This window comes from Neophocaena asiaeorientalis, unplaced genomic scaffold (genome assembly GCF_003031525.2).
Source record: "Neophocaena asiaeorientalis asiaeorientalis breed wild unplaced genomic scaffold, Neophocaena_asiaeorientalis_V1.1 scaffold714, whole genome shotgun sequence".
NCBI lineage: Eukaryota > Metazoa > Chordata > Mammalia > Artiodactyla > Phocoenidae > Neophocaena > Neophocaena asiaeorientalis.
In genome coordinates, this window is record NW_020175660.1 from 1,462,259 (window position 1) to 1,476,751 (window position 14,493).

The 14,493-nt window shown below is 41.5% G+C and overlaps 1 protein-coding gene across 3 annotated transcripts in view; it reads left to right on the top strand.

Moving 5' to 3' along the window:
• SHLD2 (shieldin complex subunit 2) overlaps positions 1-14,493 on the top strand; it is a 98,745-nt gene that overhangs the window by 44,027 nt on the left and 40,225 nt on the right. For all 3 annotated transcript variants that reach the window (XM_024731435.1, XM_024731434.1, XM_024731436.1), the window contains exons 3-4: positions 5,975-7,507; positions 11,612-11,719. In XM_024731435.1, coding sequence (XP_024587203.1) covers positions 5,980-7,507; positions 11,612-11,719 — 1,636 coding nt within the window. In that variant the 5' untranslated portion in view covers positions 5,975-5,979. The remainder of the gene's footprint in view (positions 1-5,974; positions 7,508-11,611; positions 11,720-14,493) is intronic.

A 14,493-nucleotide genomic window follows, 5' to 3' on the forward strand; every position in this document is an offset into this window, starting at 1 on the left:
GCAGCCTCTCTGCTAATGGGTGGGGTTTTTTTCCTGTCTTGCTAGTTGTTTGGCATAGGGTGTCCAGCACTGTAGCTTGCTGGTCGTTGAGTGAAGCTGGGTGTTGGTATTGAGGTGGAGATCTCTGGGAGATATTCACTGTTTAATATTAAGTGGAGCTGGGAGGTCACTTGTGGACCAGTGTCCTGAAGTTGGCTTTCCCATCTCAGAGGCACAGCACTGACTCCTGGCTGCAGCACTAAGAACCTTTCATCCACATGGCTCAGAATAAAAGGGAGAAAAAGAAGAAAGAAAGAGAGAGAGAGAGAGAAAGAAAGCAAGCAAGAAAGAAATAAAATAAAATAAAGTAAGGTAAAATAAAGTTATTTAAATAAAAAAAATTATTAAGAAAAAAAAATTTTTTAAGTAAAAAACGGATGGATAGAACCCTAGGACAAATGGTGAAAGCAAAGCTATACAGACAAAATCTCACACAGAAGCATACACATACACACTCACAAAAAGAGGAAAAGGGGAGAAAATAATAAATCTTGCTCTCAAAGTCCACCTCCTCAATTTGGGATGATCCGTTGTCTATTCATGTATTCCACAGATGCAGGATACATCAGGTTGATTGTGGAGCTTTAATCCGCAGCTTCTGAGGCTGCTGGGAGAGATTTCCCTTTCTCTTCTTTGTTCGCACAGCTCCCAGGGCTCAGCTTTGGATTTGGCCCCGCCCCTGCGTGTAGGTCGCCGGAGGGCGTCTGTTCTTCGCTCAGACAGGACGGGGTTAAAGGAGCCGCTGATTCGGGGGCTCCGGCTCACTCTGGCCTGGTAAAGGGAGGGGTACGGAGTGCAGGGCGAGCCTGTGGCGGCAGAAGCCATCGTGACATTGCACCAGCCTGAGGCGTGCCGTGCGTTTTCCCGGGGAAGTTGTCCCTGTATCCCGGGACCCTGGCAGCGGCGGGCTGCACAGGCTCCCCGGAAGGGAGGTGTGGATAGTGACCTGTGCTCGCACACGGGCTTCTTGGTGGCAGCAGCAGCAGCCTTAGCGTCTCATGCCCGTCTCTGGGGTCTGTGCTGTTAGCCGCGGCTCGCGCCCGTCTCTGGAGCTCCTTTAAGCAACGCTCTTAATCCCCTCTCCTCGCGCCCCAGGAAACAAAGAGGGAAGAAAAAGTCTCTTGCCTCTTCAGCAGCTCCAGACTTTTTCGCGGACTCCCTCCCGGCTAGCTGTGATGCACTAACCCCTTCAGGCTGTGTTCATGCCGCCAGTCCTCTCCCTGTGTTCTGATCGAAGCCCGAGCCTCAGCTCCCAGCCCTGCCCGCTCCGGCCGGTGAGCAGAGAAGCCTCTCGGGCTGGTGAGTGCCGGTCGGCACCGATCCTCTGTGCAGGAATCTCTCTGCTTTGCCCTCCGCACCCCTGTGGCTGTGCTCTCCTCCACGGCTCCGAAGCTTCCCCCTTTCGCCACCCGCTGTCTCCGCCCACGAAGGGGCTTCTAGTGTGTGGAAACCTTTCCTCCTTCACGGCTCCCTCCCACTGGTGCAGGTTTTGTTCCTATTCTTTTGTCTCTGTTTATTCTTTTTTTTTTTTTTGCCCTACCCAGGTGCGTGGGAAGTTTCTTGCCTTTTGGGAGGTCTGAGGTCTTCTGCCATTGTTCAGTAGGTGTTCTGTAGGAGTTGTTCCACGTGTAGATGTATTTCTGATGTACCAGAAGGGGAGGAAAGTGATCTCTGCGTCTTACTCTTCCGCCATTTTCCCCTAGATCTTCCATTTGGTTTTGATGTAACTTTTCAACTTGAACATTTTTGCTGTGCTATTTGGGGCCCCCTAAGTGGCCAATTTAATAATGATATATAGATAGTAAACTGTCAATTAGATCTAATGTACCAATTATTCTTTATGCAGATTATTCTTTCTATGAGGATTAGATGGGGTCCCACGGGATATGTGGTTATAGTACTTATGATACTTAGCCCTCTTTGTTTTGTTATGGGTCAAGACTTGACACCTAAACTTACTATAATTTTGTTTCCTTAGTAATAATTCACTATTATAAACTGTTTGAAAATAGCGGTATATCTTTGTTTTAGCTGCTAATAAGTTAACAGCTGACATCATTGTTCTCAGCTCTTATTCTCCAATGTTAGATTTAGGTCCATTGTTGTATGTCTATTGGAACACCATATCCAGTTTGAAGATTGTGAAAGAAAAGCCTGAATTACCAAACAAAAAAAAGGTCTGATTATTATAAAAATAATAAACATTCATTATTCTTCACAATAAAACTTTTAAAATATAGAAATCTTAAAAAAATCATCCTTAATATTGCTTCCCAATGTTTTTCTTTCTAGGATTTAAAAAAATATTTATTTGTTTGGCTGCACTGCATCTTAGTTGCAGCACGTGGGATCTTTCAGTTGCGGCATGTGGGGTCTTTAGTTGCGGCATGCGACCTCTTAGTTGTGGCATGCAGGATCTTTAGTTGCGGCATGCAAACTCTTAGTTGCAGCATGTGGGATCTTTAGCTGTGGCATGTGAACTCTTAGTTGAGGCATGTGGAATCTAGTTCCCTGACCAGGGATCGAACCCCTGCCCCCTCTGTTAGTCATTAGTCATTAGTTGTGGAGATATACATCTGGTAGTCATTAGTCATTTGTAATGGAGATATACATCTGGCCTTCATTAGTCATTACATCAGATATACATCTGGTGGTCATTAGTCATTAGTGATGGGGATATACATCTGGTAATCATTAGAAGGTATTTAGATCCTGAGACTGAAAGAAAATCACCTAGGTGGTGAGTGCAGAGAGAGAGCCAAGTACTGGGCCCTTGAGTAAGAAGTTGAGGAGATGAGGAGGAGCTAGCAAAGGAGACTGAGAAGGAGCGACTGGGGAGGTAGTGTGAGGTGGGATGAGAATCAAGAGGATGTGGTATCCCTAAAGTCAGATAAAAAGAAGAAAGTGGTGATCAGTGGTGTCAAATCCTGCTGACAGTCCGAGTAAGTTGAAAATGGAGAGTTGACTGATGCTAAGGTGGAGGTTATTGGGGACCTTGAAATATGCCGTTTCAGTGGAGTGGTTTGGACCAATGCTTGACTGGAGTGGGTTTAAGAGAGAATGGGAGCAGAGGGAATATTGACAGTTCTTTCAAGTAATTTTGCTGTAGAGGAGAGCAGAAAAGTGGTGCAATAAGTGGGGTGGAGGAGCTGAGGAATAACACCTTGAGGAGCAATCACAGCATGTTTGTTTGTTGATGGAGATGCTCCAGTAAAGAGAGAAAAATCAAGATTTAGGAGAAAAGGGGAGACTTGGTGAAACCTGAGTAGGAAAGAGGGTATAAGATCTAATGTCTAAGTGAGGAAGAGACGGCTTTGCATAGAAGCACGAACAGTTAGTTCGTCTGTAGTAATAGAAAGTTGGGCAAAGTATATGGGTATGATAGAAGTGGGTAAATATGTTGTTGACAAGTTGTAAATGATCACCAGCTGCACTTGAAGGTAGGGGAGGAGATGCTGGGGATTTAAAGAGTAAAAAGGTATAAAAGAGTTATCTTGGAGAACGAATGGACAGGAAAAGATAAGATTGCTGGGTACTACCTTGAGGTTAGTGGTAATGAACTAACCAATGACTAGTTTTCATTGGGTACAGGTGTAGAGTAGGTGGTGATTGAACTAGGGTTCGAGTTTAGCTGGCCAATACCTTGGAGATGAGAGCAGCAGAATTAGAGAAGTATGATAGGGAACGATTATAATAAGGGACCATGGAATCTAAGCTGGTTAAGGAGGGAAGTGAAGAATAAGGCTGTAAAAATGAAGTATGATCATTGTGTTCAACGTAGATCCCTTGTGGTCAAAGAACTGTTGGAGTTGTGCATTTAGAGGGGGTAAGTTGAAGATAGGAGAAAGTAGAGTTGAAAGCTTAAATTGAAATTAAGGAAAAATATGTAGTTGTTGATAATGGTAGTTATATGATTATGAGAATGGATAACTGAAGTAGGGTGGAGAATAAAATAAGTGGAGAAGAAGAGGGCAAGGAACCAAGAGGCCAGGTTATTGGAAGGAACACCCACATTGATACCGAAATCACAAGAATTATAATTGGATAGGTTATTAGATTTGGAAGAGATGACCATGAACAAATCTTCAAGGAATGATAAGAGTGATTGGGGATAATAGCTGTTGTTTCCTGTATACTGCCATACTTCCCATACTTCCAAATGGACTTTTCATGATTTGAAACTTTCTTACCTTTTTACAAAGGACCCTGTACTCTCATCAGAAGTCCTCAAACATACCATGGTCTTTCATAACTCTGCCTTTTACAGCTGCTCGTTCTTTTGTTTAGATGCTTATAGCCATAGTGCTTACCTTCCATAGGAGTATTGCTCCCCAGGAGACTACTGTTTCCTATTTATAGCTTATAGTATTTATTACATTATTTTAAAACTATGAGTTTACATTCACTACTTTTCTCTCCTTTTTGTTTTTTTAAAACCAGGCTGACAGTTCTCTTAGGCCAGGGACTTAATCTGTCTTTTTGTCCCTGTAGCACTATAAAAAAATTTATCAGCAAACTCTAGGAATAGATCTATTTAATAAATACTCTTTGGGGATTTCCCTGGCGGTCCACTGGTTAGGATGCTGCACTTTCACTGCCAAGGTCATGGTTGTATCCCTGGTTGGGGAACTAAGATCCCACAAGCCACGCAGCGTGGCCAAAAAAAAAACCAAAAAAAAAAAAACCCACAAACTTTTTGAAAGTCAGTTATTATCAAGTAAATATTGGTATGTTTCTTTATTTTTATCTCACTAAATATGATGCTTACTTAGATTTACTTATATCAAGTGCCACAGTTAATGAAAAACTGTTTAAATTATAATGAGTTTTTTAATCTGTGTATTACAAAGTGACTTTTCTTAATCTGGTGTATTTTAGAGAAGATTAAAAATACAGAAGCAGCTATTGATTATGCTAACAGATTATAGATAGATAATACAGTCACTTGGACATCTTGAAAAGAGCCTTGGTTTGTTGGGGTTTTTTTTGCGGTACGCGGGCCTCTCTCTGTTTTGGCCTCTCTCCTTGCGGAGCACAGGCTCCGGACGCGCAGGCTCAGCGGCCATGGCTCATGGGCCCAGCCGCTCTGCGGCATGTGGGATCTTCCCGGACCAGGGCACAAACCCGTGTCCCCTGCATCGGCAGGCAGACTCTCAACCACTGCGCCACCAGGGAAGCCCCAGAGCCTTGGTTTTTTATTTTCTCTCTGGTTCAAGCCTTCTGTTTTGATCTTGGGAATTGAAACGTGTGTGTGTGTGTGTTTACTTTTTTTTTTTAATATTTATTTATTCATTTTGGCTGTGGGGATGTCTTAGCTGCGGCACTCAGGATCTTCGTTTCGGCACGCGGAATCCTTTATTGCGGCATGCAGACTCAGTTGCTGCATGCGTGTGGAGTCTGGTTCCCGGACCAGGGATCAAACCCGGGCCCCCTGCATTGGGAGCATGGAGTCTTACCCACTGGACCACCAGGGAAGTCCCTAATCTTGGGAACTGAGTTCACAGTTGAAGGAAGGAGGCCCTAAACTTACATAATCAATGGAGTAAAGGAAACAGGAGATTTAAAGGTGACTATAGTGCAGTTGAACAAATGCTGTTTCCCGCCTTCTTAACTAAGTTATTGTTTAAGTGGTGCAAGTTTTTCAACACAAAAAAGTGACCATGCTAAGGATTTACTCGTTTGATGTTAGTATACTGAGCTTTATTTTCCTTAAAGAGAGTCTTTATGTGAGCAATTTTTGTGGATGCTTTGGTTTCTCCTTACGATTTCTTATATATTTCTTACTTTTATAATTAAATGGAGTAATGATGTAAATCACCAATTAATTATGTTTTTGATTCATAGTTTATATTATATTTGCTTTGGGGATATAAGTTAATATCAACTTATAAAAATTTAATGACAAAGGCTTATTTTAGATTTTTAATTTTTTCAGAAACCATGAGTGGAGGATCTCAAGTCCACATTTTTTGGGGTGCTCCAATCAGTCCACTAGAAATGACAGTATCACAGGAACCAACTTCTTTAGTGTCCACTGCGGACCCCTGGAAAGAAATTCAGCTTTTGTACAATCACCATTCCTTACATCTGAAGGATGAAAAATGCAGGCACAAAATTCTTGAGGATTATCAGGCCCTGGAACCTCTGGACCCTCCAGATCTTCCTCGTGGTCATTTTCCAGCAAACTCTGTGAACAGATCTGTTCACGTGAAAGATGACTTCACACATTGCATTTCTGAAACACAAACTATAAAATCCCAGAAGAGTCACCCCTTGGGGTTGAGTGATAGAACCAACTCCAGTGATCAAATATGTGGATTTAAGGCCGGATTTCAACATTTAACTGAAGAAGAAAAGTATCAAAAGCTTTTCAGTGAACATAAGAAAATCACAGTTGAACAGCCTAAAGATCAATCAAATATACATGGTCAGAATGTTCCAAAAAATTCCTTTCAGTTAGGTCATAAGTGTGCAGCTATATTGGATGTGATCTGTGGTGCTAAACAGACTGATACGGGGCCAGGAGCCATGGAAACAAACTGTGCACCAACAGAGCATCGTGAAATACAAAACCAGTGTCGGGAATTATTTTCCTCTAGCACAGTAGACAAACCAAGGCCTGAAGGAACAGTTAGGAAGGTCTCAGGCCTTAAAATATCCACTGATACTGAATTTCTCAGTGTAATGACCTCCAGCCAGGTTGCTTTTTTAGCTCAAAGGAAGTATAAAGGGCAGAATTCTATAAATAAAGGAACCATTAAAATGGAGATTGAACCAGAGGCAAGTCATGGGGAAATAAGAATAACTGAAGATAATTTGATTCAGCCCAATGATGATTCTACAGAAGGATATGAAGGTGGACAGAACCAAGCCTGTTCCCTTGAACTGTTTAGTCCTGAAACAAAAAATAGCCACATTCTCTTGAACACCGATAAAGGTCTTGAAGAAAATATAGGATCTCAAGAACTTTTCCATTTTGATGATAAATTGACACCAAATGAGATACGCATTGAGTCCTGTAGCTCAGGAATACTGTGTTCCCAATTAAATACCTTCCACAAAAGTTCTGTGGAAAGAAGTTGGACCTCTGAAGATAAATCAGGCCATCCTCAAGCTCTATCTGAAGTCCCCCACGTCGCTAAGAAAATCAAGTTGATTTCTAATCAGAGAGATCATACTGTAACAGTGCACCAGAGGAATGTGTCTGGATTTAAGGGCATTAAAAAAACATCGTTAATAAAAAACTGTGATTCTGAAAGTCAGAAGTATAATTGTTTAGTCATGGTGTTATCTCCATGTCACGTGAAAGAAATAAACATAAAATCTGGACCAAATTCTGGCTCTAAAGTGCCTTTAGCAACAATTGTGGTAATTGACCAATCAGAAATTAAGAAGAAGGTTTTTCTGTGGAGGACTGCAGCGTTCTGGGCACTTACAGTGTTTCTTGGAGATATAATTTTACTCACGGGTAAGGTCATCATGGTATAGTGGGAGTTTATTTTACAAAGCTGTGGGCTTTTTCCCCCCTCCCACTTCAAGCCTTTGAGGATTCTCCCTTTACCCTTTGCCTCTCAGGGTTCCAGCAATGATCGAGTTCCTTATGGCATCCGCGTTGGTCTCTTCACCCCTTCCCAGGGTCCTGTGCGTTGCCATTTCTGAGCGTTTGTCTGTCCTTCTTAGTTCTGTCCCTCCTTCCCACTCATCTTCTCCTTAAGAAGCCTTCTCTGCTTGCTCCTCCTTTCATTCACTGTGCTAGCATTCATGTCGTGTATCATCAGACTCTTTCTTTGTCTTTTATAGTTTTATTTATGTATATCTTTTTTTTTACCCTTTTCCTTAGGTGTATTAACCATCTTATGATAAAAGGACAATACATCTACTACATAATCCCTAATAAAGCTGTGCACACTACATTCTTATTGAGGGAACATAGAATTTCTATTGCATTTTAAAATTATTTAAATTACTGTAGGGCCTTGAACAACATGGGTTTGAACTGCATGGGTCCACTTATATGTGCATACTTTTCAATTGTAAACACTACAGTACTCCACTGTTCGTGGTTGGTTGAATCCGTGGATGTGGAGGAACAAGGGATATGGAGGGCTGACTGTAAAGTTATAGATGCGTTAAACCCACGTTATTCAAGGGTCGCTATTAATCACATTTGGAAATATGGAAAAGAGAAACTCCTGGTATTATAACAACCTCGTATAACCGCCAGTGGAGTTTTGGAGTGTTAACCTTCCTCTTATCTTCCCCGTGCTTCTCAATCTGTGTCTGCATACATGGGTAATAGATGATATTTATTGGGAACTTACTTAGTGTCAGTCCCTGTTTCAAACTTTACGTGTCTTTCAACTCTATGAGGAGAGCACTGATTATCATCCTCATTTTTCAGCTGGAGGAAATTGGGACCCAGGGAAGTGAAGTAACTTGCCCACTGTCACCCAGCTAGGAGGTGGCAAAGCAGGGTTTCACCCAGACTCCAGAATCCCTACTCTTTTTTTTTTTTTTTATAATTTTATTTTTATACAATGATTTGGAATACGGTGCATTTTAAATTTATTTATTTATTTTTGGCTGTGTTGGGTCTTCGTTTCTGTGCGAGGGCTTTCTCTACTTGTGGCAAGCGGGGGCCACTCTTCATCGCGGTGCACGGGCCTCTCACTATCGCGGCCTCTCTTGTTGCGGAGCACAAGCTCCAGACGCGCAGGCTCAGTAGTTGTGGCTCACGGGCCTAGTTGCTCCACGGCATGTGGGATCCTCCCAGACCAGGGCTCGAACCCGTGTCCCCTGCATCGGCAGGCGGACTCTCAACCACTGCGCCACCAGGGAAGCCCCCCTACTCTTAATATACAATTGTAATCATGAAAAACAGTTTGTATCCTGCTTTTTCACATGAAAAAAGAAATCTTAACATTTTGTTACATGTCCTTTATTGATTTAAAGATAAACACACCAGTGTATTAGGGCAGAGATACCAGTCATTTTAAGAATGAATCCCAGGACTTCCCTGATGGTGCAGTGGTTAAGAATCTGCCTGCCAATGGAGGGGACGCGGGTTTGAGCCCTGGTCTGGGAGGATTCCACATGCCGTGGAGCAACTAAGCCCTTGCACCACAACTACTGAGCCTGTGCTCTAGAGCCTGTGAGCCACACTACTGAGCACGCGTGCCACAACTGCTGAAGCCTGCGTGCCTAGAGCCCCTGCTCCACAACAAGAGAAGCCACTGCAATGAGAAGCCCACGTACCGCGGCGAAGAGTAGTACCCGCTCGCCGCAACTAGAGAAAGCCCACATGCGGCAACGAAGACACAACACAGCCAAAAATAAATAAATAAATAAATAAAAATAAATAAGTGGACTTCCCAATCTTAATTAAAAAAAAAAAAAAAAGAATGAATCCCAGGACTTCCCTGGTGGCGTGCAGTGGTTGAGAATCTGCCCGCCAATGCAGGGGACACGGGTTCGAGCCCGGGTCCGGGAAGATCCCACATGCTGCAGAGCAACTAAGCCTGTGTGCCACAACTGCTGAAGCCCGCGTGCCTAGGGCCCGTGCTCCACAACAAAGAGAAGCCACCGCTGTGAGAAGCCCGCGCACTGCAACGAAGAGTAGCCCCCGCTTGTCAAAACTAGAGAAACGCCCGCGGGCAGCAATGACGACCGAACGCAGCCAAAAATAAGTGAATAAATAAATAAATTTATTTAAAAAAATAACATGAATCCCAGACCAGGATGAAGTTGATTGAGCTTAATAGCACATCTAAAGAAAATGTGATAGAGAAGAGGTGTGGGTCAGCCTTAGAAGCTTATAAAGAAAAATCAAGGCAATCAATCACTGGTAATTCCTACCAGATGGTTTGCTGGGGGAGTGAGAACCTTAGCTAATATACACTGGTATTTGTGTAAGATTGTCAGGTGCAGTCCCTACTGAAGAGATGAACATGGGATTGTAACAGCTTGGCGTAGTCTTGTCTTACTGGCGGTATCCTTATTCGGTGGCAGCTCAGGTCATCTAACTCAGCTCTGTTCTGATTCAGTGCTTGCTGAGCAGCCCTTTCCGTATGACTTGGCTTCCAAGGTGTAAAACTGCCTACAAGGTGAGAACAGGCTGCAAGTGTTGTTCTTTGGCAATTAATGCCTTGTTGTATATTTAAACAAAAAGATTGTGTTCTGTTTTGGGTTTTTTTGTCTCATTAACTGAGCTTATGCTGCAGAGCTGAAATCTATTTTTGGAGTGCTGAAAAAAATGAGGTTCCCCAGACCATAAAGAGAGGGTTAGACCGTGGACCATGGTTACTTTACCAAGGCATTACTGTCACTGTGTGTGCCTCCCAGGAGGCCTTTACCTAGCAGATGGAGACTCAACCCTGCTATCTCTCTATCTTTTCCTAGTGTCCATACAATTGTTAACAACTAGGTAACATTCTGTGAAGTGATTTACCACAATTTACTTAACCATTTTCCTATTATAGAATATTTAAATTATTTCTATGAACACCTTTTTTTTAAACAGGTTTTTTTGTTCTGTTTTGCTTTATTTTCTTAGGAAAAAATAGTATCTAGTTCACAATTTCTGAATAAGAATGCCTTACGGTATGCTTATTAGCAGAAGGGGTAAATGCATACTGAATATAAGCCCGTACTGAATATTTTTTACTCTTCTAGGCACTACTGCTTTGGAATGAACCACTGCTTGGCTTCCTGGCCCTAAATTAGTCACTTTTTTTTTCCTGGCTGCGCTGGGTCTTTGTTGCTGTGCATGGGCTTTCCCTAGTTGTGGCGAGTGGGGGCTACTTTTCGTTGCAGTGTGCAGGCTTCTCATTGCAGTGGCTTCTCTTGTTGCGGAGCATGGGCTCTATGCGTGTGGACTTCAGTAGTTGCAGCACACGGGCTCAATAGTTGTAGCTTGTTGGCTCTAGAGTGCAGACGCGGTAGTTGTGGCATGTGGGCTTAGTTGTTCCGAGGTATATGGGATCTTCCCGGCCTAGGGATTGAACCCGCATCCCCTGCATTGGCAGGCAGATTCTTTTTTTTTTTCGGTACGTGGGTCTCTCACTGTTGTGGCCTCTCCCGTTGCGGAGCACAGGCTCTGGACGCGCAGGCTCAGCAGCCATGGCTCACGGGCCCAGCCGCTCCGCGGCATGTGGGATCTTCCCGGACCGGGGCACGAACCCGTGTCCTCTGCATCGGCAGGCGGACTCTCAACCACTGCGCCACCAGGGAAGCCCCTGTTCACTGTTAACTTATCAGAAGTATACATTGTACTATTTACCTTAAGTGAATAAAAACCATTAAACTTTTATCTGTGGAGCAGAGCTTCCATATTGATAATGTTTGAATATACAGAAGCAATTTTTTTATTTTACCTACATACAGACATACCTAGATTCAGAGTTCAGATTTGCTAGTTTATCATTTTGTTCCTTTAGGCAGATGATTTACCCTATTTGAACTTCAGTTGGCTAGCATGTGAGAGGCATGCACAGTATTTTGCTATGACAGGTACGTTAACCACAATGTGAAGGAATTTTTGGCATGATCAGAACTTTTTTTTTCCCCTTTCTAGATGTTACTGTCCATGAGGATCATTGGGTTGGTGAGACAGTACTGCAATCAACATTTACCAGTCACTTATTAAATCTTGGGAGTTATTCATCTGTCCATCCTGAAGAATGTAAGACACATTTTAAATATAATAATTTCTTAGTATTTGAAGTATATTAGAAAAAAGTAGGGTTAAAATGGTAATGTTACAAAATGTCTTCTAAACAAGTTAGCTGAAAGGTATTAGTTTATTTTCTTTGTAAGAATGAAAATAGAATTTACAAAAATTAACTTGTATAGTATAATCATATTTAAGAAATATTGGGGGCTTCCCTGGTGGCGCAGTAGTTAAGAATCCGCCTGTCAATGCTGGGGACATGGGTTCAAGCCCTGGTCCGGGAAGATCCCACATGCCGCGGAGCGGCTGGGCCCGTGAGCCATGGCTGCTGAGCCTGCGCGTCCAGAGCCTGTGCTCCGCAACAAGAGAAGCTACCACAATGAGAAACCCACACACTGCAACGTAGAGTAGCCCCTGCTCACCACAACTAGAGAAAGCCTGCACGCAGCAATGGAGACCCAACACAGCCAAAAATTAAATAAATTAATTAAATAAATTTAATTTAAAAAAAGAAAAAAATATTGAGGTTCATGTTTCATTTTCTTATTTTTCTTAGAGTCAATATAGTCATGGTTCTTAACCTTTTAGCAAGTCATAGACCTCTTTGAGAAGCTAAGGGCCATTTCTTCAGGAAAATAGACTTAAGTAGATAGGTATAAAACCTTGCATATCAAAAAAAAAAAAAAAAACACCTTGCATATCATTCCAAGTGGTTCCAGGGACCTCAGAAGTTCTTCCGTGGAGTTTCTGAGCCTCTGGAATTCTTGAGGTAATGAAAAGAGGGAGTTGTATGGCAGATACATGTTCAGTTTTAAAAGAAACCACCAAACTGTTTTCCAGAGTGGCTCCTACCAGCAGTGTATCTTGTAGTTTCTCTGCATCCTTGTCAGAATTTGGTATTGTCCTGTTTTGAAATAGTAGCCATTCTAATCAGTGTGTAGTGATATCTCATTGTGGTATTAATTTGCATTCCTCTAATGGCACAAGACAGATCTAATAGACAGAATATAACTAAGGACATAAAAGATCTAAATAACATAGTGAACAGTGTTGATCCGATGAATAGGATAGATCCTATGGATATAAATTGAACTCTACATTCTAATGATAGAAATATGCATTTTTGTCATGTGTCCACAACACAGTCAGGAAAATTGATCCTATTAGGTCATAAAGAAAATGTCAGTAACTTCTATAAAGTGGAATTATTACAAACATGCTGATCAAATGGTATAAAACTAGAATTTATTAACAACAACAACAGCATGTCCTATATCTGGAAATTTTAAACGTATTAAAAAAATCCTGGGTGAAAAAGGAAATACAAACTGATATTATAGAATTAAAAAAAAAATAATGACAATGAAAACACTGCATGTCAGAATCTCTGGGTTGCATTTAAGGGAGTTATCAAAGAAAAATTTATTAGCTAAACTCTTTTTATCAATAAAAATGAAAGAATAAAAATAAATGAATTAAATTCCAAACTCAGAAAACTAGCAAAAGAACAACAAAGTAAAGCAGAGAAATAGGAATGAAATAATAAATTAATAAGAATAAGAATTTAAAAATGATAATTTTAATAATAAATCAAAATCGTGTTTCACAAAAAGATAGATGAACCAACTAGTTAATTTGATCAAGAAAAAAGGGAGACATGCACCCCAATGTTCATTGCAGCACTGTTTACAATAACTAAGACATGAAAGCAACCTAAATGTCCACTGACAGAGGAATGAATAAAGAAGGTGTATGTATATACAATGGAATATTACTCAGCCATAAAAAAGAATGAAATAATGCCATTTACAGCAACATGGATGGACCTAGAAATTATCATATTAAGTGAAGTAAGTCAGAGCACTCATATGTGGAGTCTAATTTTTTTAAAAAATGATACAAGTGAACTAATTTACAAAACAGAAACTTACAGATATGAAAAACAAACTATGGTTACCAAACGGGAAACATGGCGAGGAGGGATAAATCAGGAGCTTGGGATTAACATACACACATAACTATATATAAGGTAGATACCAGCAAGGACCTGCTGTATAACACAGGGAGCTCTACTCGATGTTCTGTAATAACCTATATGAGAAAAGAGTCTGAAAAAGAATGAATATATGTATATGTAAACTGAATCACTTCATTGTACACCTGAAACTAACAAAACATTATAAATCAACTGTAATATAATAAAGTTAAAAAGAAAGAAAAGAAAACGAAAAGAAAAAAGGGAGAAAGCACAAAGATACAGAATAAATGACAAGGAGGAAATAATCATTGAAACAGAAATTAAAAACCAATAAAAGGGAACTTCCCTAGTGGCACAGTGGTTAAGAATCTGCCTGTCAATGCAGGGGACACAGGTTTGATCCCTAGTCTGGGAAGATCCCACATGCCTTGGAGCTACTGAGCCTGTGGGCCACAACTACCGAAGCCCGTGCACTCTAGGGCCTGCGTGCTGCAACTACTGAGCCCACGCGCCTAGAGCCCATGCTCTGCAGTAAGAGAAGCCACAACAATGATAAGCCCATGCACTGCAACGAAGAGCCTGCGCTCACTGCAACTAGAGAAAGCCCGCACGCAGCAATGAAGACCCAAGGCAGCCAAAAATAATAATACATTAAAAAAACAAAAGGGTATTTTACAGAACTTAATGCAAATAAATTTGAAAAAGCTAGATATATAATTTTCTAGGGAAATACAGATTGCCAAAATTGATCCCGTTAGAGATAGAAAGCTTAAACTGACCAGTTTCTATAGAAGAAATACAGGGAATT